The sequence below is a fragment of the Pelophylax lessonae genome, assembly GCF_965119305.1.
Source record: "Pelophylax lessonae genome assembly, chromosome: 8".
Taxonomy (NCBI): domain Eukaryota; kingdom Metazoa; phylum Chordata; class Amphibia; order Anura; family Ranidae; genus Pelophylax; species Pelophylax lessonae.
The window spans coordinates 212,858,402-212,885,117 of NC_138775.1; the positions used below are offsets into that span (position 1 = coordinate 212,858,402).

Sequence of the window (26,716 nt, forward strand, 5' to 3'; positions counted from 1 at the left end):
GGGTTCTATACACTAGTTGCTATTAGGGACCTACCGATTATCGGCAATGCCGATATATCGGGGGCCAATATGCACTTTCCCCGATATATCAGAATCGGCCCCTGAGGTTACTGATATTCCAGGAAAGTGCCTGCAGCTAGAGGCATCACCCCAGAACCGGCCTCCATAGCCGACGGTCGGCTGTCTTGTAATGACAACTGATGCGACTGGGAAGCCTCTCAGCTGTGATTACAAGGAGCAGGAGGGGACGTCCCCCCCTTCCCGCTGCCTTCTGGGGCTCGCCTGGGTCTCCCTTCCCACCGGGAGACCCGGGCAACCATCCTGCACAGCCGCTGAAGAGAAGACCCGATCAAAGCCACATTCGGCTCTGATCAGGTCTCCATGTCATGACAGCACTTCCGGGTACTCGGCGCCAAATTCAAAAAAATGACAGCATTCAAAACAGCCAAACTTGGCATTTTGAATGCTTGTAAGTGCAGAGAAGGGGTTTGGGGTCTTTTGGACCCCCCGATCCCTACACAAGAGTACCTGTCAAGAAAAAAAAAATGTTTTTAAATGTACAAAAATATCGGCCAATATCGGCTGATACCGATTCAATGACCAAAATATCAGTCTAGTGCAGGGGAGGCATCGGGGTCTCTCCCAGCAGCCATGGTCTGCCTGCATTGCTTAGAAAAGCACAGAGTACTAGTGATGGGATGACTGGGATAAGGGGTGTCACTGATTCCTGGCTGGAGATTTGATGTAGAAATGTCACCATCAGGTCTATGGAGGAAGCAGGAAGCGCTGTGCAGTCCGGCCAGTGAAGGGTTAAGCCGCCTCTCCTCTTCCATTCTCCACCTCTGAACCTCACTGATTGACAGCAGAACAGGAGAGGAGGGGGAGGGGAGCGAGCCGCCAGGCCGCCTATCACAGCCCAGAGTGGGCGGTGTCCTGCCTTTCACCCTTCCAATGTGCGCGGAGTGGGCGGTTCCGCCGGTCTCCATTCTGTGCCGTGTGTCAGTTGTAGAGGAGAGAGGGCTAGACACAGGAGGGGAGGGAGGAGGAGAGCACAGCCGAGTCCAAACAAAAGCAGGACACCGAGCGAGCGAGAGAGAGAACGAGCGGAGTGGAAGTTGGCAGTCTCGGTCCAGACCCCACCCTCCGGGAGAGCGATCCGTGCCAGGCTCCCTCCGATCCTCCCCCTCCCCCCTTCACCCCCTGCCCCGCCGCCGCTGGACCCGCTCCGGATCTGGACGGATTGGTGCGCCCTAGGATTATCGGAGCCACAACAAAGGAGAAGAACAATAAGAGTTGTGATCGGAGGAGATGGATGATCAGCCCAGGCTAATGCACAGCCACCCCGGGGTGGGGATGGCCGCTCACCCCAGCCTGTCCCAGCACATGCAGGATGGCACCGGAGGCACCGAGGGGGAGGGGGGCAGGAAGCAGGACATCGGGGATATATTACAGCAGATCATGACCATCACCGACCAGAGCCTGGACGAGGCACAGGCCAGGTGAGCGATCACACCATACACACTGCGATCTGTACCATGGACAGGGCTGACCCCTCCCCCCATTCCATATGTCTCCCTCATTCCATGGCTATATCCCCCCCCCCCATCAGATCACACCTGGCTGCCCCCCTGTATACATCCATCTCTCATGTCCCCTCACCTCACTCTTATTTTTTAATGTAGGACCACCTAGGCACAGGAAAAAGTTCTGCTGTTTGGTGACTTTCCTTGTGATTGGCGGTGACTTTCCTTGTGATTAGTGGATAGGAAGTTACTTTCTTGGTGGTTGGTGGATAGGCAATGACTTTCCTGATGGTTGGTGGTGACTTTCCTGGTGGTTGGTGGTGACTTTCCTGGTGGTCAGTGGATAGGCAGTGACTTTCCTGGTGGTCAGTGGATAGGCGGTGACTTTTCTGGTGGTTGGCGGTGACTTTCCTGGTGGTCAGTGGATAGGCAGTGACTTTCCTGGTGGTCAGTGGATAGGCGGTGACTTTTCTGGTGGTTGGCGGTGACTTTCCTGGTGGTCGGTCGACAGGCAGTGACTTTCCTGGTGGTTGGTGGTGACTTTCCTGGTGGTCAGTGGATAGGCAGTGACTTTCCTGGTGGTCAGTGGATAGGCGGTGACTTTTCTGGTGGTTGGCGGTGACTTTCCTGGTGGTCGGTCGACAGGCAGTGACTTTCCTGGTGCTTGGTGGTGATTTTCCTGGTGGTCGGTGGACAGGCGTTGACTTGCTTGGTGGACAGGCAGTGACTTTCCTGGTGGTTGGCAGTGACTTTCCTGATGGTTGGCGTCAGCGGTGACTTTTTTTCTGGTGGTCGGTGGACGGGCGGTGACTTTTTTTCTGGTGGTCGGTGGACGGGCAGTGACTTTCCTGGTGGACGGGCAGTGACTTTCCTGGTGGACGGGCAGTGACTTTCCTGGTGGACGGGCAGTGACTTTCCTGGTGGACGGGCAGTGACTTTCCTGGTGGACGGGCAGTGACTTTCCTGGTGGTTGTCGATGACTTGCTTGGTGGACGGGCAGTGACTTTCCTGGTGGTTGTCGATGACTTGCTTGGTGGACAGGCAGTGACTTTCCTGGTGGTGGGTGGATAGGCAGTGTGTGTGCATCGGTTAAGTGGGGGACGTTGGTTGTGACTCTTGTGCAGATAAGGTGTGAGGATCCAGTGACTCGTAAAGTTTTAGTACAGTCATAGAAGTACTATGGAGGTCAAGTGGCTGCCAGGCCTGTGATGGTGACTGGAAGCTATAGACTCTGGCTGTCACCCAGGGGGAGGGATGAATGGGCACTGCCGAACACGCTGCTGGACCCCTGTTGCTCAACTTGCAGCTCAGGCCCACATCTGCAGGCTGAACTCCATGTTTCCCTTTTCCAGGGATCTCTAGCAGGCTCTTGTAAGGTGTTTGCAGTCTATGACTTATTCCTAAAGCATGTCTTTAACAGCCCCCTCTTGCAGTCTCTGACAGCTTTGTAGTGTGCTTATAACCCCTGACCATCTCCTGAAGCGTGCCAGTAGCCCCTGACCATCTCCTGAAGCGTGCCAGTAGCCCCTGACCATCTCCTGAAGCGTGCCAGTAGCCCCTGACCATCTCCTGAAGCGTGCCGGTAGCCCCTGACCACCTCCTGAAGCGTGCCGGTAGCCCCTGACCACCTCCTGAAGCGTGCCGGTAGCCCCTGACCACCTCCTGAAGCGTGCCGGTAGCCCCTGACCACCTCCTGAAGCGTGCCGGTAGCCCCTGACCACCTCCTGAAGCGTGCCGGTAGCCCCTGACCACCTCCTGAAGCGTGCCGGTAGCCCCTGACCACCTCCTGAAGCGTGCCAGTAGCCCCTGACCATCTCCTGCCGTATGCACCCTTGAGGCCTTTCTATATCAAGATGGTTGGCCACTACTGATCTTTATTGTAAACAAAAGTGCTGTTTCCCTTCAGGTAGAGGTCATCTTTGACACGTGGCTACTGAGGACCGAGTCTGAGAGTCACCATCCACGTTACTCTGACTCTACAGGCCTTTGCTCTATTGTACAGTCAGGTTGTAATATGAGTGGTGAGCTCCCATGTAGTCAGATACCTAAACCTCCAATGGCCTGCCTCCAATGGAGCTGTACAGAATAATACTAGAACAGACACGTTCTATGCAATGATGATAAAAATAGGTTTACTACTAAGAGCAAATCTACTCCAAGTCATGTCATCACACTTGCTCAACTTTTCACCAAGAGCTCTTCCAAAGTTTGGAAAGTCTACCATGTCCAATGTAATCTCATTGTTACCTGTAATATATTGGGACATTTCAGACGTTGACCTCACACTCAATGTAATGATGTCACTTAACGTGATGGAATAACCATTTGGTGCTTTACTGGAGCTCCAGATATTTGAAAAATAACTTTACTTTTTGGAAGCATGTTATCATTGTTAACAGAATGGGAACTGTTCTGCTGACCTCCAAATATATTCCTTTTTTTTTTTTTTTATTGCCTTTCCATTTTAGGCTTTACCGTCTGCTGCGCTAGGCCTTTCAGAGTGCATTCCTTTTAGCTTGTCAACGCAACGGCATTGTGTCTCTCCTACGGGCCTTCCTTCATGGTGTAGGCAGCTCTTGTTTTACAGTCATCCAGATGAAATGATACATTTGGTTCCAGGATGCATGCTGTAGTAGGAGGTTCACGAAACACGCCGATCACTATTCTCCCATGCTTCTCCTATTGATTAAAAACATTCAGCGTTGTCAGATTTTGTATAGTCCTTCTTTTTTTTTTTTTTTTTTTTATATCACCATCTTCGATGGGACTTAAATAAAAAATATAGTATAGCTCGTACTTGCAGGAAAATGATGGTGCCTTAAATCTGGGTCAGGAGTTTAGGCGTCTTGTAATAAATGACATTTTATGGGTACTCTCGTAAAACCAACAACTCCATGCTATTTTTATAGTGTATATAATGCCTTTGTAATATACTGTGCTGGGATATTTATTACAAATGCATCTAATAAGAGGGCACTGCAATTACAATCTATTAAAAAATATATATATTTATATTGTAAAAGTGGGGCACTTGTAATGATCTCAGTGTGTACCCATGTAATCATTAAAATATCTTCCAGTTTTTTGGAGGGATTTTAGAATTTTCCAACTTTCTTTTGACCCACACAATCTTCAGGGACGTTGCAACAGGCAGTGTCTGCATGGTTTTCTATGGCGTTCTAATGCCGCCGGTTACACATCCCATTTTTCATCACAGTGATCGGTGGTTGTTGATCACTTTGTCATTGGTGTCTTCGTTAATTCACTCACTGTGTCATTTGTTGGAAGTCAACCGCGATTTTGAATGACACTAAAGCTGGACTACGGTGTCACCGTGTGAAAGAGCCATAAGGGCCGATATGAGCTACGATGGCAGATTAATTGACTGTTATTAGAATTAGATATAAAATTGATACATCCATTCATATTTATTTTTCTTTTTACATTTTACAAGTTGACAATCATGCACTGTATAAAATCTGTTTGTTTTTTTTTCCATTACAGTGCTTTCTAGCTGGACGAATATCTACATTGTAACATTTTATATCCACCTGTTACTATATTCTTAATTGTAACTAATTGTTGGACTTTTTTTGCCTTTCAAAAAAAAAAAAAAAAGCTTACTTTCTTAGGTTATAGCAGAAGTGTAAAAAAAAAAAATACACCAAATCAGTGAGATTTTTATTTTTTTTTGTTTTAATCTACATAATTATTACTGCAAGCCGAGCAAGAGCTTGGCTATGATGAATGAAAGCCTAGCCACATGAGACCCACTATGGACAAAGCACAACAAAGCGTCGTATTGCATCCTTACTGCGTTCTGTGCGATGTGCAAAACATTATTGATTTTGATAGCAGAGAGCACTTAATATAGGATAAGGATTCGTATTGGAACGGCCACAAAGCAGCTCTTGGTAAAATCACATTATAGAGCAACTTTACAAACAAACCTAGATATGCCTTCAATACATTGCTGTACTAGAAGCCTAGCGAAATTTTAGGAGTCCAGTACTTATTTTTAAGTATTGCGTTTTTATTTATGACATTCCTTTATAATTTCATACCTCCATATAACAATGCAATGGGTGCTTTATGTTTTATAATACTAGATTTGGTATATCGGCGTAGACCTTTGTGCAAAGCTTACAGTCTACAACTTGTTGTTTTTATAATAGGTATTTACAGCCAGAGCACACTGCATTTACCTAATACAGCATACAAGGATGTAAGCATGATCTAACTTGATTGACGTACTTTTCATGGTTGTTATAAACATATGCACGCCATATTGAAAAAAGAAAATAAAAAATGTGTGTGTGTGTGTATATGTGTATATATATATATATATATATATATATATATATATATATATATATATTGCATGTTAATGTTTTCTGTGAAAATAAATTTGCTTAAAAATAAAAAATTGTACAGAGTGCATGATTTTATTTTCATAGAGATAGAAACAACATATGAATAAATTGGATTTTTAGACAGTAGGTAGAAAACAAATGGGCACAGGAAAATTAGTATTTTCTTCTGCATAATTTAAGAATGTAATTAATTGGCCTGGGCCGTACTGGATCAACGTGTGGTTTTTGTGAGCTGCGTGCGCTCTGTATTGTAATTTGTGTCTTCTGGATTCCCTGTCCTCTTTTAGCTCGTTATGGCGAATTGTGTGATTTTTTTTTTTTTTTTTCTTTTTTTTTTTTTTTTTTTTTATAAAACCATTAAAATTGCATGAAGTGACATGTTTCAGGCCACTAAGGTCTTTGAATGATATTTTCTAAGCTGTCGGCAGAAATGACCAGATCCATATTGTTTGATGTTTGTGGTAGGCTGACGTCCAGACTTGTGTCATGCAACTCGGTGTAAACCAGTTTAGAGTTGTCATGTGGAGTGCTTGTTTGTGGCTGCTGTAAATGAGCCGGGATGTGGCAGAACGCACGGCCCATGAGAGAGGTTTGTCGCGGCACCGTGCTGTCACACACATTGCATAATCCATGTGGATCTGCGTTGCTTGGAGAAGCGTGTAGACACTTATATTTTGGAATATGCAGAGAGTGATGTAGGCCCGAGGAGCCAGGTAGCCTGAAAAATAGGCTCCAAAAAGACAGGTAATAGATATTTCTTAATGCTGTTAATGGAAGACCTTCTGTTTGTAAATTTTATATAGATCCATCTACCTCTAGCGTTTTATTTTAGTCCCTGACCTCAAGGAGCTTACAATCTAAGGTCCCTATCACACATACATACTAGGGCCAGTTTGGACAGGAGCCAATTAATTTACCAGAATATCTTTGGCGTGTCAAAGGAAATCCCACACAGGCACAACCAACCCCGTACAGCTGGTGTCCTGACTAGGGTCAAACCGGTGACCCCCAGCGCTGCAAAGCCACTAAACCATCTATGTAATATATCCACTAGGTTAATGCAGACTTTTTAAATATCTGTGCGATAAAAGAATAACCCATAAAGAGGTCACCTTTATTGGACTTCCCACTTTGACCTTCTAAAAAAACCTTTCTTATAAATTTCCTTCATCATCGGTATTTGCATTTGTGTAATATATACCTCTCCACATCTGCCTTTTTTTTTTTTTTTTTTTGACTGGGGGGTTAATTTACTAAAGCTGGCGTGTACAAAATCTGGTGCAGCTCTGCATAGAAATCAATCAGCTTCCAGGTTTTATTGTCAAAGCTCAATTGAAGAAGCTGATTGGCTACCAACGCACAGCTGCACTAGATTTTTCACTCCAGTTTTAGTAAATCACCCCCTGTTTGTCAGCCTTGCATGAGTACCATTGCTGGCCTGCAGGAGGACACTATTGTATACTACGGGCCACTCCGTTACTATTGTGTCTTGGGTTAAACAAGGCCAGCTGTCCAAACGTGAAGATTTTCACTTATCCGTTCACTGGTTCAGATCCAACAGGAACTTCATCTGTATGTTCCCTGCTTGTTGATGTGACGTGAGTGTTCTTTAGGTACTTTTTCCTCCCACAGTCCATGAACACCCTGGTAGGTTAATCCACGTCATAGAGAGTGCATGGGCACGTGTATGACTATAGAAGGCTATACTGGAATTCCCAGTAATATGTGAATGGGGACAGACAATTTGTAGAGTACTGGGCAATATGGTCGTAGTAATATGAAATGCATGGCATTGGTTGCATATATTTACAGGGCTGGACAATCGCAGGAGACAACTAATAACTGGTTCTAAATAAAATCTAGCTGGAGAATTCTTTTCTGATGCTGCCAATATTGGCACATGCACATTGGCTACTTGAAAAGCATCTGCTGGCTCCTGAATTTTTGCATTCCCCCTCCCACCTGTCTGGATTTTGTTTCTTCTAGGTGAAGAATTTTGAAAGTCCTTCTACATTAGTAAAATCAAATACATTCTGTTGAAGCATCAACTGTCTTGTAATCTACCTGTGATATTATATGACCTCATAGTACTTCTAACCCTAGGGCTGATTTACTAAAATTGGAGAGTACAAAATCTGGTGCAACTCTGCTCATATCCCTCCCAAATGGAGGTCCTTTTAATCCTTTCTGGTAATGAAATACCAACCACAAACCTATGGGAACTATATTATTATTATTTCAGGTACTTATATAGCGCTGTCAATTTACGCAGCGCTTTACATATACATTGCACATTCACATCAGTCCCTACCCTCAAGGAGCTTACAATCTAATTTCCCTAACTCACATTCATACATACTTAGTAGGGCCAATATCTCTGTATCTAAAAATTCCATAAAATAAGAGCAACTCTGACCGAAATTCACCAAACTCCATAAATGACAACTTGTGACTTCTCATGGACATAACTGGAATGATCACTTTGCTGTTCCCTTTTTTTATCGCATTGTTGGTACCTTTTGACCTGCCTTCAATTTAGTTGAACAAAGTATGGCAGGGTTAACCCACATTCTGACGTATATAGATATTAGCTCCAGTGTATTGCTTTTTTATTTTTCCTGATGTACAGCAATTGCCATGCGACCAACTTTTATGTTGGCCACACACATTGATTTTCATTTGGAAATTTTTATTTTAAAAAAATTGGACTTCATTTTCTAATCGTTAGTGGGGTCAAATCGATGTCTGTTTTCGACTGCAGTGATGGCAAAACTCGAAGGGGCAGGAAGGAAAACTTTTCTCGCTCTAAGGAATTTTAGGGAAGTGTATGTGATTATTGCTCATAAATTACTTTCATTTTAAAAATTTAATTTTAAAAGTCAATTTTCGAATGACATTTGTCGAATGTTGAAAGAATTTTCGTATGAATATTCCTGTCCAAAAATCTATGTGTATGGCCAGCATAAGGAATCTGATGAAGTTGTCATCTGGTGCTTTCAGTCAACAAAAGTAAATGGACTCCCTTTTGTATAAATACCTAAATGGTCCACATAATAAGCTCAGTGAAAAATGATTAAACATCACAAAAGACATCAGGGCACTTTTTGCAGCTTTGGCTAAAATAGCTTTAGGGCTCATTGACACTGTGTATGTGTTGGACAGGGTAGCTTTGCCAAACGAAGTCCCAATGCATAGGTGAGACCATTTACCTTGAGTCCTAAGTTCAGTTCCCACCACTTATCTAAAGTTGATGTGCTGAAAAAAAAATTGGGCATGCTGTTTTTTTTTTTTTTTTTTTCAGTGCCAGATGTTGTGATGCATGATTGTGGCTGAATTTTGCAACATTTTGATAAAGTTGTGTTTTTTTTTTTTTTTTAAGTAAACTGTGGGGTGGGCTATAACTGTGCATCAGCACTGTCACCGATGGCTGCTGTATAATTTGACCGCTGGTGTAAATGAGCCCTTCACCTCGTGTATAGAAAAGGGTGTGAGATATAATGTATATTGTCATAGATGTGGCATATTTTCCACAGGAACTTTCTCTTTCTAACTCAGTACCTTGGTTTCCAAGTGAACAAAATATAATTGACTATGAACAAGATGGTACAATCTTGATCTATGGTGTTATCCAATTACATTTTGGGTAGTGATGCACCAAAACTATCTGCCGAAAATAGTGTTTTTCAGCGTTGTGCCGAAAGCAAAAAGATAAAAAGTGCCAATAATGGCTGCCGAAGTCCCACAATTTTGCCATTATTGTGTGTTTTTTTTCATAGGTCACGTGACTAAAAAAGAAAAGCTTAAAAAAAACACAACACGGTGCATTTTTGATGCGTTCTTGCTGTGTTTTTAATGCATTTCAATAAGAAGGTGCACACAGTAATCTGAATATTTAACACTGCTTCAAAAGGTCCTAATAATAGCCGATAGTAACTTCATATTCATTTAAAATCATCATAATTAAAAAGTCGAACATAATAGAATTATTTATAAAAAATATATATATTTTTTAAAGTCATAAATTTTTATTTCGGCCAAGTGCACCCTGAATTTTCACTTTTGGCCCTCCGGAATTTTCATTTTGGTGCACCGCTAATTTTGGGGATCAGGAAGGAGTTTTTCCTCTTTGGGAGCTGAATGAACCTTGATTTATAGGGGGGGAGGGTGCTGACTTATGGCTCAACTGCGGTGGGCTTAGGACTTTTTTTGGTTTGAACGTATCTTCCTTCCTTTTTTTTTTTTTTTTTTTTTTTTTTTTTTTTTTTAATACATTTTAAAATGATATAACTATTTTGGTAAGATCAGTGTAAAAGTTAATATGAATATGTATTTAAACAAATTAAAAATCTCTTGCATAAATCTTATATATTGTTTTTTTTTTTTTGCATGAAAAAGCTGTTTGGACTAGGAATTTTTTTTTTTTTTTTCTCCAGACTTGTTACGTTATCTCATGGATTGTGTTGTTGTGTGGTTTTTTTTTTTTTTTTTTTTTTTTTTTTGTTTTCTCAGATCTCTTCCAGATCCTGACAGTTCATGCCAGCCAAAAGATAGCAATATTTCTGTGAGTGGGAATCTGTGCAAATTGATTTTACAAAAAGGCAGCTGAAGAATCAATAATATATTGTGCATGCTGAGAATTTAGCTAATGTGAACCTTTAGTGAATTGAAAGCTTTATTTTTGGTCGTTTGAATCGGTAAACAATGCACAGTAAAGAAATAACTGCATGATGCTACGCTTTAGTGAATTGATCCCACATAGATGTGTGGGAGGATCCTTTCCCATCACTGAAAGTATCCGCTTTCCTCGCTGCTCTCATTACAGAATTGCGCATCTGTAGCTCTGTTCAGACATTTTTTTGTTTTTCTTTCATAAATTTGTAACCGAATCTGTTTTGATAGTGATAGGAACATGACATATTTAGCGGTTTACACCTTGGTGAACTAAGGACCTATATTTGTCTGGAATTGTCCTAGGAATCCCTTCTGAAAGTGTTTTAATATATAAAAAAAAAAAATTTATATAACCCTTAAATTCTATTACCCTATTTACATTATTATACAGGATCTTTACCATTTTTTAACATACAGAATAAAGGAGACAGTACAGTTAAGGGGTGTACAGAAAATTGGGCGAGCGATATTTCACAGTAATAGTTGAAATAGTGGATGGAACTATTGTAGGAAAATTCTTTTTTTTTTTTTTTTATTTATTTCTGACCATGCATAGTCCTTTCATATATGAAATATTTTTTAAATATATATAATATACAATTTTTTGTACAAAAACAGTACACATTCAGCCCCTTTCACACTTGTGCGACTTGAAGGTCGTGCAATTTTACCGCAATTTTGCTGCCGCGATTTTGATGATATTTTGACTGGGCTTGAAGCAATGTCTGTCTGTCTTTGGACCTCAAAACACATTAAAATCGGGCCAAAGTAGTGCAGGAACTACTTTGATGAAGTTGCGGCAACTTTAAGTTGCGCATATATGAATGGGTATCATTGGAAAACATGGCGAACGACATGTCGTGCAACTCTGATGTGCAAAGTTGCATGACAAGTTGCGCAAGTGTGAAAGGGGCCTTAAACAAAAATCTTTAGTTCTGCTCATGTACGAGAAAATAGTTGGCGTTTGTCCCTTCGGAAATTTTGTTTGGAATTTCTCTTCCTATTTTTTCTTGTGTGCATGTGAACCCCCTACTTTACAATACGTCTCAAGATAAGGTTAGGAGGGCCTGCTTGTGAGCATTTACAATTTAAAAGGAAGGGGCAGGTAAATAAAATAACTATGGGGATGAGTTGATGGAAGTAAAATTTCAGTTGTGGGTAGAGGTAGGATAGGTTTCACCAAAGAGATGAGGATTGCCTGATGTCAAAGTATCTAAAAGACCGGCATTGCCATCATAACAAGAACCCATAAAGCCTTGTATATTGCTCATTCAGGGCTCATTTCAAACTTTTGGCATTGAGTATTCAGCTTGTGTTGCAAAATGCAGGGTGAAGGTGGTGGATCCCAATTACACACCATACAGTGGAAAGAACTGATCTCTGTATATAGTTGGTGAAGTGACACAAATGTTTGGCACTGTTAAGTAACATCAGCACTATTGCTTTGGTGAAGAGGGACTGTAGGTGGCCGTGAAATGTTGCTTTGGTTTGTGAATCGGTAAAAATTCCCTTTTGCTTTGGTGTGTTTGGTGACCCTCGTATCCTGTATTGTATGGGCCAATGCAAGCAGCGTGAACAAGCCCACTAATGGCTTTCAAATTAAAGGGTAACTCCATTTTTGTGGGGGGGGGGAAGTGTGTGTGTGTGTGTGTGTGTCTGTGTGTATATATGTATATGTGTGTATATAAAATATATATATATATATATATATATATATATATATATATATATATATAATCTCTCACAAAAACCATATTGTATTTGAATGTTATTAAAAATGCCCTTTCCTTTTCAGTCTGCAGCTGCTGTAATATGGCAGCCTTGAGGGCACTAATGTCTAAGGGATGCAGACCCTGACCCTTTCCTTATTAGAACCCTACAAGTGCTGATTGATAATTATAAATTCACTCACATTCACTTTGCTCATGAACATAAACTGCTGTTTCTTCAGAATACCAAAAGGTAGGAATCTGCAACAAAGTTTGTTTTAAATCCCTGCAATATACATAGATCACCAGAGGGAAATGTGTGTTTGTTTTTTTTTTTTCCCTTCACAAAAGTGGAGTTATTCTTTAAGCACATTCTCTCTACGCTGTGTATTTTAGAACTTTGTAAAAAAAACTCGAACACTTTTTTTTTGGATGCATTACCCAACCCCCCCCCCCCGGGTTCCATTCAAATCAATAGGATACTTTCAAAAATGCAGGCCAGTTAAAAAGTTATGGCAATGTGCATGTTGCCATGGTTTCAAGGAGCCCACTGGAATCTTGTGGATTTGAATTTTTTTACATAACATAAAATACTTTTGTGTCTGTATAGTTACATAGTTAATCAGGTTGAAATAAGTCCAACTAGTTCCGTGATGGCGAACCTTGGCACCCCAGATGTTTTGGAACTACATTTCCCATGATGCTCCACTGCACTGCAGAGTGCATGAGCATCATGGGAAATGTAGTTACAAAACATCTGTGGTGCCGAGGTTCGCCATCACTGATTCTAGCTGAACCAAAAAAAAAAAAAAAACATCCTATGTACACATTCCTATACTCATTTGATCCAGAGGAAGACAAAAAACCCCAGCAAAGCATTATTCAATTTGCTACAGCAGGGGGAAAAATTCCTTCCTGATCCCCAGAGAGGCAATCGGATATCTCCTGGATCAACTTTACCTATAAATATTAGTACCCACTTAAATTATGTACACCCAGGAAAGAATCCAGGCCTTTGCTTTATATAAAAAAAAAAAAAAAAAAAAAAAAAAAAATCTACTGAGCTGGCCACAACCACCTCTGGAGGGAGTCTATTCCACATTCTCACAGCTTGTACTGTGAATAAACCTTTCCCTATTTGTAGACTATCTTCCTCTAGACGTAAAGAGTGCCCCCTTGTCTTCTGTGTTGACCTTAAAGTGAACAACTCAACACCAAGGTCACTATATGGACCCCTTATGTATTTATACATTTTGATCATATCCCCCCTTCTCCAGAGAATAAACTCACTCTAATCAATCTTCATAGCTGAGCTCCTCCATGCCTCTTTATCAGTTTCGTTGCTCTTCTGTGCACTTTCTCCAGTTCCCAGATATCCTTTTTGAGAACTGGTGCCCAAAACTGAACTGCATATACCAGATGAGGTGTTACTAATGATTTGTACAGGTGCAAAATGATATCTCTCTCAATATAAGAAAGGACTTTGCTTGCTTTGGAAATTGCAGCTTGACATTGCATGTTATTAAGGTTATGAGCCACCAAAACATCCAGACCGTTCTCCACTATGGATTCCCCCAGTTCTACTCCACCTAGTGTGTGTGTGTGTGTGTATATATATGTGTGTGTGTGTGTGTGTGTGTGTGTATGTATGTATGTATGTATGTATATGTATGTGTATGTGTATATATATATATATATATATATATATATATATATATATATATATATATATATATATATATATATATATATATATATATATATATATATATATATATATATATATATATATATATATATATATATATATATATATATATAAATTTTTTTTTTTTTTTTTTTTTTTGTATAAAGCCATTTTACTCTACAATGTAATAGAAGACAAACCATAGAGATATGGCTATGTGCAAAATGTGGTATTCTCTAGCAGAAAATCAGAAATAATCTCTCAACTGATTGAACTACAGTAAACTAAAATCTGATTAGTTAATGTAGGTTCCTACATGTGGCATATTGTGTCTGCACTTAAACAGAAGGTCTAATATGTATCTAAATAAAGCAGGAACATTAGGCAGGGTTTTATTTGCTCATTTCACACTCCTAAGAGCAAGTTCCTTTGTACCATTTCCATTAGTTACCCTGCATACAGTAAAACATTTTTAGTTTTTGTTCCCAGCTAGTCAGTTTATTAAACTGAATCTGAAAGAAATAGAAATATATTGAAAGAGGCATGAATACTACAAATAGTCAGCTCTCCTGTTCTGTTCTATAAAGTCTGCTTTTTGTCCGTCCTAATTCTGGGTAACCTATGGCTTCTTGTGTGATCACCAATGCCTAGAAAACATGTTTGGCCTAAATTGCACTAATTCTATTCTATTCTATTTTATTATATACTCCCATTGGCTTGTATGGATATGCATGGTGAGCTGGGTAAAGGGCAGTTTTGAGGCATGTCCCTCTTGGTTGGCATCATTGATATTTGAAATCGCAATGCTGCTCTGGACAACAGAGGAGATGAGCAAAGAGATAGCTATTTGATTTCAGCTTAAAGCGGAACTTCACTCTGTCAACATTGACTATATTTTTAATCCTCATGCCAATAGCATTAGTAAATAGAGAAGTGTGTGGTATGTATGTGTGTATATAATATTAATCTGTTTTATATTTCTTCAGTTACATTCTGGTTTCCATGTCTAGGCAAGTGATGTCCTATATCCCAGGAGTTTTCAGTAGGGCTTTCGCAGTTAAACACATCCTCCAACTTTCATGCCTGAGATAAAAGTAGATGGATTGCAAGTAAATGCTACATGAATCATTTGCCCTTACTTAAGATGGCCACGGCCAGAAATGCTAGGGAGGTTCAAAGTGATTTCTTAGCAAAATAAAGCATGGAGACACGGATGGATTAGTGAGTTTGCGTTGAAAAACAAAATAAAATGAAAGGGTGTTTTTGGTTTGTGGTGCTCAGATGCAGTGTAGTTCCCCTTTAAAGGCCAGGTTAACCTTTTTTAAAAAAAAAAAAAAATGAAAAAATAAAGTAAATTTACATCTTTATTTTCAGGTAAAAAAAACATGTGCATTTATTATGTTTATTCTGTGGATGCCTGTAAAACATGGCATCCACGATCAGCAGCTCATGGGTGCAATGCCTGGATCCTGCAGACTCTCGGCCACTCACCAGCGCCCTCGCAGTTGATTGAGGACTACAAGCCATCGGTGGCGGAGGCTGACGGCACTTGGAGTTCATTTATAGAGCTCTATGAATGAATGACATGGGGACATGTGGGTGGAGTCCTGCATGTCTGTGCGGTTTTTAAATTCTGACACTGGGTGCAGGGAAAAGATTCCCCCACCCGCTATCACAGGGAGGGGGGAAGCGGGAGGAAAGAAGGCAGGAGCTGGAACATGTGACATGTTTCAAAGGTAATATCTTTTAATTTCTTTGGCTCTGCTAATTATTATTATTATTATTTTTTTTTTTTTTTTTTTTGGAACTGCGGGTCGGTTTGCTCATCCAATCATTTTTTTTTTCCCTAGTCTAGTACAATGTGCATGTCTATGCCCATGTTTATTCTTATTAAAGCCTATAAAATGGTCAGCCTCTGCATGCACACCTGGCTGCTTTACAATGAGGTTAAATTGAAGCGGTCTTGACCAATGCAGGGAAAATTACAGCTTTTTGTTACTCTCTCCTCCTCTAAGAAGCACATGGCTCACTCAGGTTTTCTTTACACCCCCACTGCCCTATTCAGCATTGGGTGGAGGAGAAGCAGACCTGCATTCACTAGAAGTCCCATGCTCCCCCACACTCAGAAGTGCCAGTTATTTTCTTTCTTCCCAGCAGCTGAATGGATTGGCAAGGGAGTGAAAGGTAAGGTGACTATGTACTGCTTGGGAGAAGAGAATTACAACAAACCTGCAGTTCGCCCGGCAAGTCCTTTACGGCTTGTTTTTCTTGCCAGAAGAAGTTAGGTCTGTTAATTCCTCAGCAGCTAGAAGACAATACTTGGCATGATTCCTCAATGCGTTTTTTTTTTTTTTTTTTTTTTTTTTTATTTATTTTTTTTTTTGAGGCAGAAATGAGCTAAAACAATTGTTTATCCTAAAATGCCTTTTCTATACATCCCTTGTAATAAGTGTTTAACGGTATGGCTTTAATAATTGAGTAACCAGGACTGTTTGTGATTATATAGATAGATATTAGTTAATATTAAATGCAGAAAGTGTGTGTGTGCGCATATATTTATTAAATTATCCACAATATATAGATAGAGATATAGATAGATATAGATATAGATAGATAGATAGATAGATAGATATAGATATATATATATATATATCTAATTTTTTTTTTTTAGTATCAGAATGTTTTGAATATGGCTGAACATCCCTGTATGATCCTTTTCATCCAAATAGCCCTTTGATGGAAATTGAGTTGTAGTTTGAATGTGTGGCTCCAGCATTTAAAACGGAAATATGAAGGTGTTGGAACTTCTTTTTGGTGGGTTCACACTAGTGCAATGCCAGACATTGCGTGTGATTCGCACCGAATGGCTCTGCAGATCACATGTGAATGCAATGTGCATTCAGCTATACAAACTGTATTGCTGAAATTGCATCGCATCACATTCGCACCAAAATGGTGCAGGACCCTTTTTTTTTTTTTTTTTTTTTTCTCCCGCACTGGAATCGGATTGCATGGGTGGGCGGTTCGCAGATGTCAGTGTGAACCGCCTGTGATTCAGGCACGATCCGCACAAAAATCCTCTGTGAACCGAGCTTTGTGGCAAAATTTTTTTTTTTTTTTTTTTTTGGTCCTGAAGTGGCCTACCTAAAGCTGGTTGAACATGAGATTACATTGTGATCAGATTTTTTCATCTGCTTTAAATGATATGTAAGAATAACAAGTGGACAGTCCATGCATGTGCTTATTAGCAAATAAGGTATAGAAGTAACTGTAAGCATGAGGGAACGTTGTGCTACCTGGTTGTGTTTGGGTGCTCTCATGTCTGCAAGGTATTTAAAGAAATGTAAAACATTCATTCTTGCCTAGGGGGATGCTGCATCGGTCCCCCGGCGCCTCTAACACTGAGAACTGAGCGATTGAACACTGCTGATTGCTCGGTTCTCACAGCTCCCCAAGCGGAGAACTGCTGACTGTCAGTCACCGCTCTGTGCTCTGCCTTCTCCTCACTCACTGGAGTGCTGGCCTGTGAAGGGGCGGGAGCGCCAGGCTCTTATGAGAGGTTGAGCCTGGTGCAGGTATGTGGGCGAATCCCGACTTTGTAGTCGTGATGATGCCCGAGCTGGGACCGACTCTGTGACGTCAGCAGATAGCGAAGTTCAGGCCACTCTCTGCTGAGAACGGGTCACAGGAGTGCAGAACAAACTGCACTCCTGTGATCCATAGAAGTACAGCCGAACAAGCTTTGACTGTACTTCTCTTTTTAAGGTGGATGAGGCCTTCAGGGCAGAAATTGTAATTGGTTGGATAAAGACAGCATGGCAGTGGCCCTTTCATTGGGGGGGGGGAGGGGGGTTTGAAAGCCATCTGTTAACCACTTAAAGACCAAGCCTATTTCTGACACGTTTACAAGTTAAAAATCAGTATTTTTTGCTAGAAAAATACTTAGAACCCCCAAACATTAAAAAATATATATATATTTTATTTTTTTTAGCAAAGACTCTGGAGAATAAAATGGTGGTTGTTGCAATATTTTTTGTCATGCGGTATTTGCACAGCGGTCTTTCAAACCTGTTACAGTTTAAAATTGTGCCCACCCGTGGAATGACGGCAAAGTACGTTACTTAAAAATCTCCATAGGCCACCCTTTAAAAATTTAATGGTTACCAGTTTAGAGTCAGAGGAGGTCTTTTTCTAGAATTATTACTCTCGCTCTGGCGTTCACGGCAATACCTCACGTGTGGTCGGAACACTGTTTTAATTTGCGGGCGCAACTTATGTATGCGTTTTTTTTCTTTCATGCACAAGCTCACGGGGGGTTACATTTTTTTTTTTTTTCCTATATAATTTTTATCACTGATTACTTTTATTGCTGTCACAAGGAATGCAAACATCCCTTGTGACAATAATAGGCAGTGACAGGTGCTCTTTATGGAGGGATCGGGGGTCTAAAAGACTGCTCCACTGCACTTCAAAGTATTCAAAATGCCAAAAATCAGCATTTTGAATACTGACAGTTTTTTAAAATCAGCGCCGTTAGCAGCCCAGTAAACAGGAAGTGATATCCCGACACCGCTTCCGGGTTACTACATCGAATCCAGCTGGTTGCTGGGGTCTCCCAATGGGACGGAAGGCCCGGGCAGAGCCCTGGGGGGGGGGGGGGGCATTCACTATCCCCTTCCACTCACTGGGATAACGACCGAGTGGATACTGAGCCGTATCGGCTGTTCTCTCCTGAAAGCCAACCGCCGGCTCTTAAAAAAAAAAAAAAAAAAGTAACTGGTTTAAAAAAAAACTTTAAACATGCAGTATATCCGCCTGAAGTGTGGCCGGAAAATTGGTATCGGACCTGAAAAACGATACTGGTCGTGCGTGTGTGCGACACACACACACACACACACACACACACACACACACACACACACACACACACACACACACACACACACACACACACACACACACACTGTTTTAGCCAGTTGGGTGAAGAACAGATATGGGCCTTGTTGCCTTAGTTAACAGGCAGATCTCTTCCCCGTCTGTTGTGCTTGGCTAACATTTGCTTGTCTGTAGATGGCTTAACTGTTCCTTTCCCACAATGCTTGATTGCTAGTTCACTCACTGTCATTGAAAGGTGGTGGACTTTTTGGGGTTCCTTAAAGTCATATAGTCTGTTTTATCTTTTGCAAAGGAATACTCAGTCACATGCAGGAAAAATAAACAAAAGTATTTTTGCCCGTACATGGTTGGATGATGGAAGAGCTAAGGGAAATTCCCTTGTCAAATGGAAATTGCCTTGCCTTGGTAGTAAATCATCCCCTATATTTATCTTGGCTATTTAGCAGGGTTGCTGAATTTTATATACAGATGGCTACTAGAGTGTGTGTGTGTGTGTGTATGTGTATATATATATATATATATATATATATATATATATATATATATATATATATATATATATATATATATATATATATATATATATATAAAAATTTATTATATTAGTGCACATGTGACAGTAAAAAAAACATCAAAAATAATTTTTGCCCAGACCCTCTAATAATTACCAATATATTTTTTTTTTTTTTATGCAATCTGGATCCCTGCTGATTGCAGTTTGTTTTCCCTGAGATTAGACTAGTAGTGAGCAGTTTTTGGCTACCCATATTCCTCCTTGGTTATTAACATGCATATTTAGAAACTTGAGGGTGCATGTTAGTTGAATAATTGTCTACCCTCTGATCTGCATGAGTAGATTCAATAAAAATATCCCAGTGCTAATCTGGAAACTACCTTGACAATTTTTTTTATTTTTTTTGCGTATTACCAGTAAAGAGGAAATCTGTGATTTTTGAATCATAGCCTGTATGAAAAGGTAGACACGAGTCGAGAAATTGTGATTACTATATGAGATGTATTCATTTTGAGGCTTTTAGCACCAGAGTAGAGTAGAAGTGGTTGAGATTTGGCAATTTGCTACCCTAAATTTAAACTTGAGGGGTAGCATTTTACTTGGCAATTCTCTGACCACTTTCTACTCTCGTGCTACCAGCCTCAGAATGAATAGATCAGCGATAAAGTACTCCTCAGCAAAGTAACTGGTGGTTTTAGGAGGGAAGGGGCTTTTATTAATGGAAGGCCCGCATGTTTAATATCCCTTTGCTCTACCAGCCTACGTACCTAATGGGGCTGCCATCTACTGTATAATATTTTTTAAAGTGCAGTTCCAACTGTTTTTGTGTTTTGTAAAGTCGGCAGTTACAAAAAGTCCGTAGCTACAAAAAGTGTATCTGCTGACTTTTAATAAACACACTCACTTGTCCCACGGTCCAGCGATGTGGCCGGTGGGAGCCTCGGTTCTCTCCCTCTTCTTATGGTGCCGGCTTCTCTAGTGTGGGCACCTGGCTGTGACAGCTTGCGGCTTCACAGCTTGGTGCGCACTGCACGTGTGGGTCGCGCTGCACGTCCTGAGTGGCCAGGTAATCTTCTGTGACATGTCCCAGAAGATTTCAGGGAGGGAGGGGGAGAGGAGAACTTCCGCTCGGGCCACCTAGGCTTTGGGGCCCCCCCCCTCCAAAAAAGACATGTCAAATGTGGCATGTCAGGGGGTCAGGAGGCCTTAAAGCATAAGTTCCATTTTTGGGTAGAACTCTGCTGTAATAGTTTACAGATCCTGTGAATTTAAAAAAAATAAAACTTCGCCAGAAATAGCATTTTAACCTTTGGATTATGTAGCGCAAGAGGAGCCCCGCCTTGCAAATGGTACATCTTGATTTACTAAAGGGTGTGTGGTTTTTTTTTTTTTTTTTTTTGAGGGGGGGGGGGGTAAATAGGTTTCCCATTTATTGCTTTTTATACTTTATCTTTTATTGGTAAAGTAATTTTATGTAAATACAGGAAATTGTATTTTTAGAAAGTTAAATGTAGAATTGTCTGGTTTTTGATTTTTCCTGAAAAGGTGAACTTGCCCTTTAAAAGGGATTTATACCACCATTTTTCTGTCTTAAAGCTTCTGTACTGCTGCAACTGTCTAACATTGCATCACATCCCAAAAAATTGCTTATTACAGGATTGAGTGTTTTGTCTATTTGGAAGACCCTTTGTGATGGCGTGTTAACCACTTAAGCCCCGGAAGATTTTACCCCCATTCCGACCAGGGGGTATTTTGCGATTCGGCACTGCGTGACTTTAACGGACAATTGCGCGGTCGTGCGACGCTGTACCTAAACGAATTTGGCGTCCTTTTTTTCCCACAAACAGAGCTTTCTTTTGGTGGTATTTGATCACCTGTGCGATTTTTTTGATCACGCGCTATAAACAAAAAAAGAGCGTCAATTTTGCAAAAATAGCAATATTTTTCACATTTTTTTTATATGAAATTCCCCAAAAAAAAAATTTAAAAATCAAAATTTTTTTACTTTTTCGGCCAATTTGTTTTATGCTACCTATGTTTGGTAAAAAAAATCGCAAAAAGCGTATTTTGATTGGTTTGCGCAAGAGTTATCGCGTTTACTAACAAAGGGAAAGATTTCTGTCATTTTTGTTGGGTTTTTTTTTAACGTGTAATGGCGGCGATCTGCGATTTTTTTTTTTTTTTTTTTTTTTTTTTTTTTTTTTTTTTTTTTTTTTTTTGCGGTACTGTGACATTGGGGCGGACAGATCGGACCCTTGACTGACATTTTTGACACTTTTGGGGTTACCAGTGACATTTCTACAGTAATCAGTGCTATATATATGCACTGTTACTGTAAAAATACACTGGTAGTGAAGGGGTTAACTTTATTTGGGAGGGAGGGGCTGTGTGTATCCCTAGGGGCGTGCTTTCTACTGTGATTGGCTGGGGCTTGAGCTGTATGGACACTGATCAACGGATCTACATACTAGATCCGAGTGATCAGTATCCTAACAGCAAGGAGAATGACAGGTGGCTTGTTTACACAAGCTGCCTGACATTCTCCCTCTCCCCCGCCGATCGCCCGGCGGACATCGGGTCCGCTGGTCACACGCGCGGGGGGGGTCCGTGACCACGCGGGAGCGCGCCTCCGGGGGCGCGCGCTCGCTCCCTAGACCCTCACAAGCTAGTGACGTAGCCCTACGTCACTTTGCCTGTGAGGGGCTGACTGCCGACGTAGATCGGCGTTAGGCAGTCGGCAAGTGGTTAATATTCAAGGAAAATGAACATGTAAAATCTCCTCTTTATATTTGGAGAGTAGTGGTGACACGCCTGCACAATTGAATTTATATGTGGTGTCATTAGTCAGATCTGGAATAGAATGACTGATGTTGAATGATATATCATGAACATTTTCTATAATGGAATTTTTACCTTTCTGAGTAAAAGTACTTTTGGGGAGTGAATATCAGATTACACACACACACACACACACACACACACACACACACACACACACACACACACACACACACACACACACACACACACACACACACACACACACACACACATATATACACATATATATATATATATATATATATATATATATATATATATATATATATATATATATATATATATATATATATATATATATAAATAATACTTTTTTTTTTTTTTTAATAAAATGCCTATACTGGGTCCTAACTTTGACCAATTGGCTCTTGCATTCGTTGTCCATCCTAGTGGTAGGATAACATACTCGTTTCCAATCCATGCTATTATTGGCTATATAGAAGTTCTGTATCTTGCGTAAAACTACAGGTCCTGTGCTTTCATATGGGACTAGCCTTGGATTATAGCTTATTTTCTGTCTTGTGTTAATCCAAAGCCAAAGAAATTGGGTCTTTAAAGTAAACCAAGAAATGAGATGGAAGGGTAAAGCTAGCACTTTGCATTTCATTTTTTTTTTTTTTTTTCATCATCCATGTTGAACAGTGTGAATGGAAGAATCTGAACTGCCGGCTATTGTATTCAGACCACCTCAGCACCCATGGCGGTCTGAATACCTGAACAGTGACTTCATCTGGTATGATACAGTCACTGGCTGATGATTTCCACCTGACTCTTTCAAACCCATTTATATTTGTTAACCATTGTGGAGTTGAGTGATGCCATTGGGGCCATCCATGGTTAGAATTTCAGCTGATTTATCAGGAATTTAGCTAAATTTGAGCCATGTATGGTCAGCTTCTCTTTGTTTGCCGTTTGTGGCCCTCTTTTAAAGAGGTTGTAAACCGAGAAAAAAAATTTTTCTCTTCTTTACATCCTGAAAGAGAAACCCATAATGAGCTAGTATGCATCGCATACTAGCTCATTATGAAATACTTACCTTAGAACGAGCCCCCGCCGTGCCGTCCGCTTACCTGTATGACGGGCGACATGTATAGTCGCCCGTCTTCCGGGATCGCGGCATCCGGCCATCTGATTGGCCGGAGCCGCGGTGACGTCACTCCCGCGCACGCGCGCGGGAGCCGACGGTCACGGCACGGGGCTCTGAAGGAACGGCACGATCTGCCGTTCCTTCAGAGCGCATGCGCCAGTGACGTCACTGGCTGCATTAAAGGTAAATATCTCCTAAACGGTGCATGTTTAGGAGATATTTACAGTACCTATAGGTAAGCCTTAATATAGGCTTACCTATAGGTACAACTTCCTGAGGAGGGTTTACTTCCTCTTTAAGAGATTTCCCCTTGTTTTTTTTTGTTTAGGACAGGACATTTTTTATTTCTATTACAGGTATTGTATAGCACTGTCCATTTATGTAGCACTTTACATATATTGTACCTTCACATCAATCCCTGCCCTCAAGGAATTCAATCCAAGGTCACTAACTTGCATTCACATCCTAGGGCCAATTTAGACAGCAGCCAATTAACCTACCAGTATGTCTTTGGGAGTGTGGGAGGAAACTGGAGTACCCGGAGGAAACCCACACAGGCACCAGGGACCCCAGTACTGCTAGGCAGAAGTGCTAATCATTTAGTCACTGTGCTGCCCTGGGAAATGTCTCCAAACTGGACCGAAGACCAAATCAAATGTATGTTTTTAGTATAAGTGAGAAAGTAATGACACTTTTGACATTGTTTACATTGCTATCTGTGCCCACCGGGGCCAGTGAGAACTGAATTCTCCTCGCACCCCTAAAAGCAGGCAGTTCAGCTGCATTTTATTGCCCACTTAGGCTCCATTCACACTTCTGTAACTTATAATGACAAGTTGTTCCCCGTGTTTTCCAATGATACCCATTTATATATCACTTAAAGTTGCAGCAATTTCAAAGTAGTTAGTGCAATACATTGGTCTGACTTTCATGCAACTTGGGGGCCATAAACTTCCATGTTAACCCTTTAGAAGTTGCATAACAGTTGCACCGGAGTGTTATACAATGTAACTTGTGTGCAACAGTTGTCCATTTATCACTGATCAAAGCCAAAGTCGTATCCGTGTTGCACCCATCAAAAGATGCACCAAAGTTACATTCCAAAGTCAGTGCAACTTTGGAGTTGTAAATGGAGCATTAACCTGTTCCTGCCTGCACTATAGCCAAAAGACGGAGGGCATCCATTTACGTCCTCCCGTGCATGAGCTGCCTGCACGCTCCCTGTGGGGCGCTTACGGCTCGCTCTGTGATCAGCAAGTCCTGGCCCCTTACCACGCAATCGGCTGTCAGCCAATGACAGCGTGAGGAGAAAAAAAAAAAACCCTGACCGCCGGCTGCTGTCAGAGGGACATTGGTCTCGAAGAGGAAAAGACACTGCTGCCTCGTGTGCCCACCTGTGCCACATACCAGTGCAGGTCAGTGCCACCTATCAGTGCTGCCTTATCAGTGCCGCCTAATCAGCGCACATCAATGATGGTGAAAAATTACCTGTCTGCAAAATTTTATAACAAACTATAAAAACTGTTGTGTTTTCTTACGGGGTATTAGACTTTGCTCCGAAGGAGTAGCTAGGCAACAGAATATGTTAACAATAAAGCTTTAACATATCCCACCCTCAAGGGGTGGTCCCCTCAGTCAATACCCTCCTACTTCCTGCAACCATATCTCAGTTTTAATGTCTAGCTTGTCAGGAGTGGCTGGCTTGCTCTGTGCTGGGACTTTCTGTCCCAGACTCTTTCTTCTTTTTAATATTTTGTTTGAGTTTTCTCTCTACCTTTACTTAGCTGTTATTTTTGTCAGCATTAGTTAGTTCTTCGGACGAAGAGGATCATGCGGACTGGGTCTCGGGCTGATCCCCCTGGTCGCAGGTCGTGGGTCAGTGGCTTCCCAGTCTGCCATCGAGCGTTCAGCCAGGTAACGCTCCTGGCACAGTGAACGACCCATCCCTGTTCGGTGCAGGGATGATTGGTGAGGTGGCTACCTCTCCGGACGCTGTGCGGTTTCTTAACCTCCATTGTGTGCGTCTTGAATGGCGACTCTCCCTGCCTCATGTGCAGCGGCTTGTTCGCCTGTGCGGGGTCCCCACGCCATGTGAGGTAAGTGTATTTATGTGGGGACCTGTCTGTCTGGGGGGGGTCTCAGTCTGGGACTGTGTAACCTGCCTTTAATCACACTGCTTGTCTCCCTATCTCTCGGCTGCATGCTGTGGGCTGCAAGGGGGGGGGGGAGCTGTATGACACTGTGTGTGTCAGGCTGGGCAGTGTGAGAAGCTGTGTGCTGTGGGGCATGTTTTTTATTGGCATGTTTGGGCATATACAGCGATCGCTGCGGCGATCTAACATGTACCCTTATATTGGGATGTAATGTGTGTGTTTTTATGCACTGTGGAGCGGCGTTTTCGGCGCCAAACGACGCCATTTTACCGGCGCCCGCTCCGGCCGCATGGTTTACATGCACGGCGGCCATTTTCTTGTAGCCTCCATAGGCTTACATAGAGCGCCCTGGCAGCATCACTTCCTCTTTCCAGGAACACCGATCGAGGCAGCAGCAGCAGCGGGGTCTCCTCAGGTTTTATCCTTCTGTTCTTGTTATCCATTGCCTGTACTCAGTTTGTATATTCCCTGTGGGGGTCTCATTGTGCCTGAGTGTGGTGCGGTGGGCTGCGCTTGCCGCGCTTGCTGAAAGGGGGCAGTTAACCCTTGGTTGTCTGGCATTACAGGGGCAATGGATTCTCAGGAGGGCAAGTTTCCTACAGTATTGGTGGAAAGCCAGGGGACCGCTGTTTCCCCCCCAGGGGGGGATTTAGCCACTATTGTGGCTGGCCTTGCTGCCCAGGTGCAAATGCTGGTGGCTGCTCAATCTACTAAACAGCCCAGAGTTGCTCTGTCCTCTGATTCTGAGGGTGAAGGTGATGGGGCTGTTCTGGCAGGGACCTCCTTATCGGGGTCCCGCTCCTCTCTTGATCTAGTGGGGTCTGAGGTAGAGGCTGAAGTTGAGGGGGTTGATAATTCTCCCCCTGGCTCGCCTGAAGAGCTTGCAGTCATGGATGAGTTGATTGCTTCCATTAAGCAGACGCTACGTTTGCAGGACGAAGTGTGTCCCCCCGCTGCCTTGGCGGCTTATGGGACGCAGAGGAAACGCAGGACGCCGCAGGTTTTTCCCTGCAATGCTGATTTTCAGCGCGCTGTTAAGGATCAATGGCGCGATCTGCGCAAGCCTTTTGCGGTACCAAGTAAATTCAAGCTGCGTTATCCTTTCTCGCCTGCCACTGATGAACGGTGGTGTGTGCCTCCGCCAGTGGATCATGCAATTGCGGTTTTGAACAAAGCCACTGCGATTCCTGCAGAGGGTTCCCCTGTTTTCCGTGATGCCACGGATAGGAGGCTGGAGTCTCTTGCCCGTCATACTTATTCTG

General features: G+C 42.0%; 1 protein-coding gene across 4 annotated transcripts in view; it reads left to right on the forward strand.

Annotated features, from left to right (window-relative positions):
* The first annotated feature begins 982 nt into the window (after positions 1-982).
* Positions 983-26,716, forward strand: part of LOC309561733 (pre-B-cell leukemia transcription factor 1) — a 274,761-nt gene continuing 249,027 nt past the window's right edge. For 2 of the 4 annotated variants that reach the window (XM_082265729.1, XM_082265731.1), the window contains exon 1: positions 983-1,499. In XM_082265729.1, the coding sequence (XP_082121855.1) occupies positions 1,309-1,499 (191 nt within the window). In that variant the 5' untranslated portion in view covers positions 983-1,308. The remainder of the gene's footprint in view (positions 1,500-26,716) is intronic. The other 2 variants (XM_082265730.1, XM_082265732.1) reach the window with 1 other exon arrangement.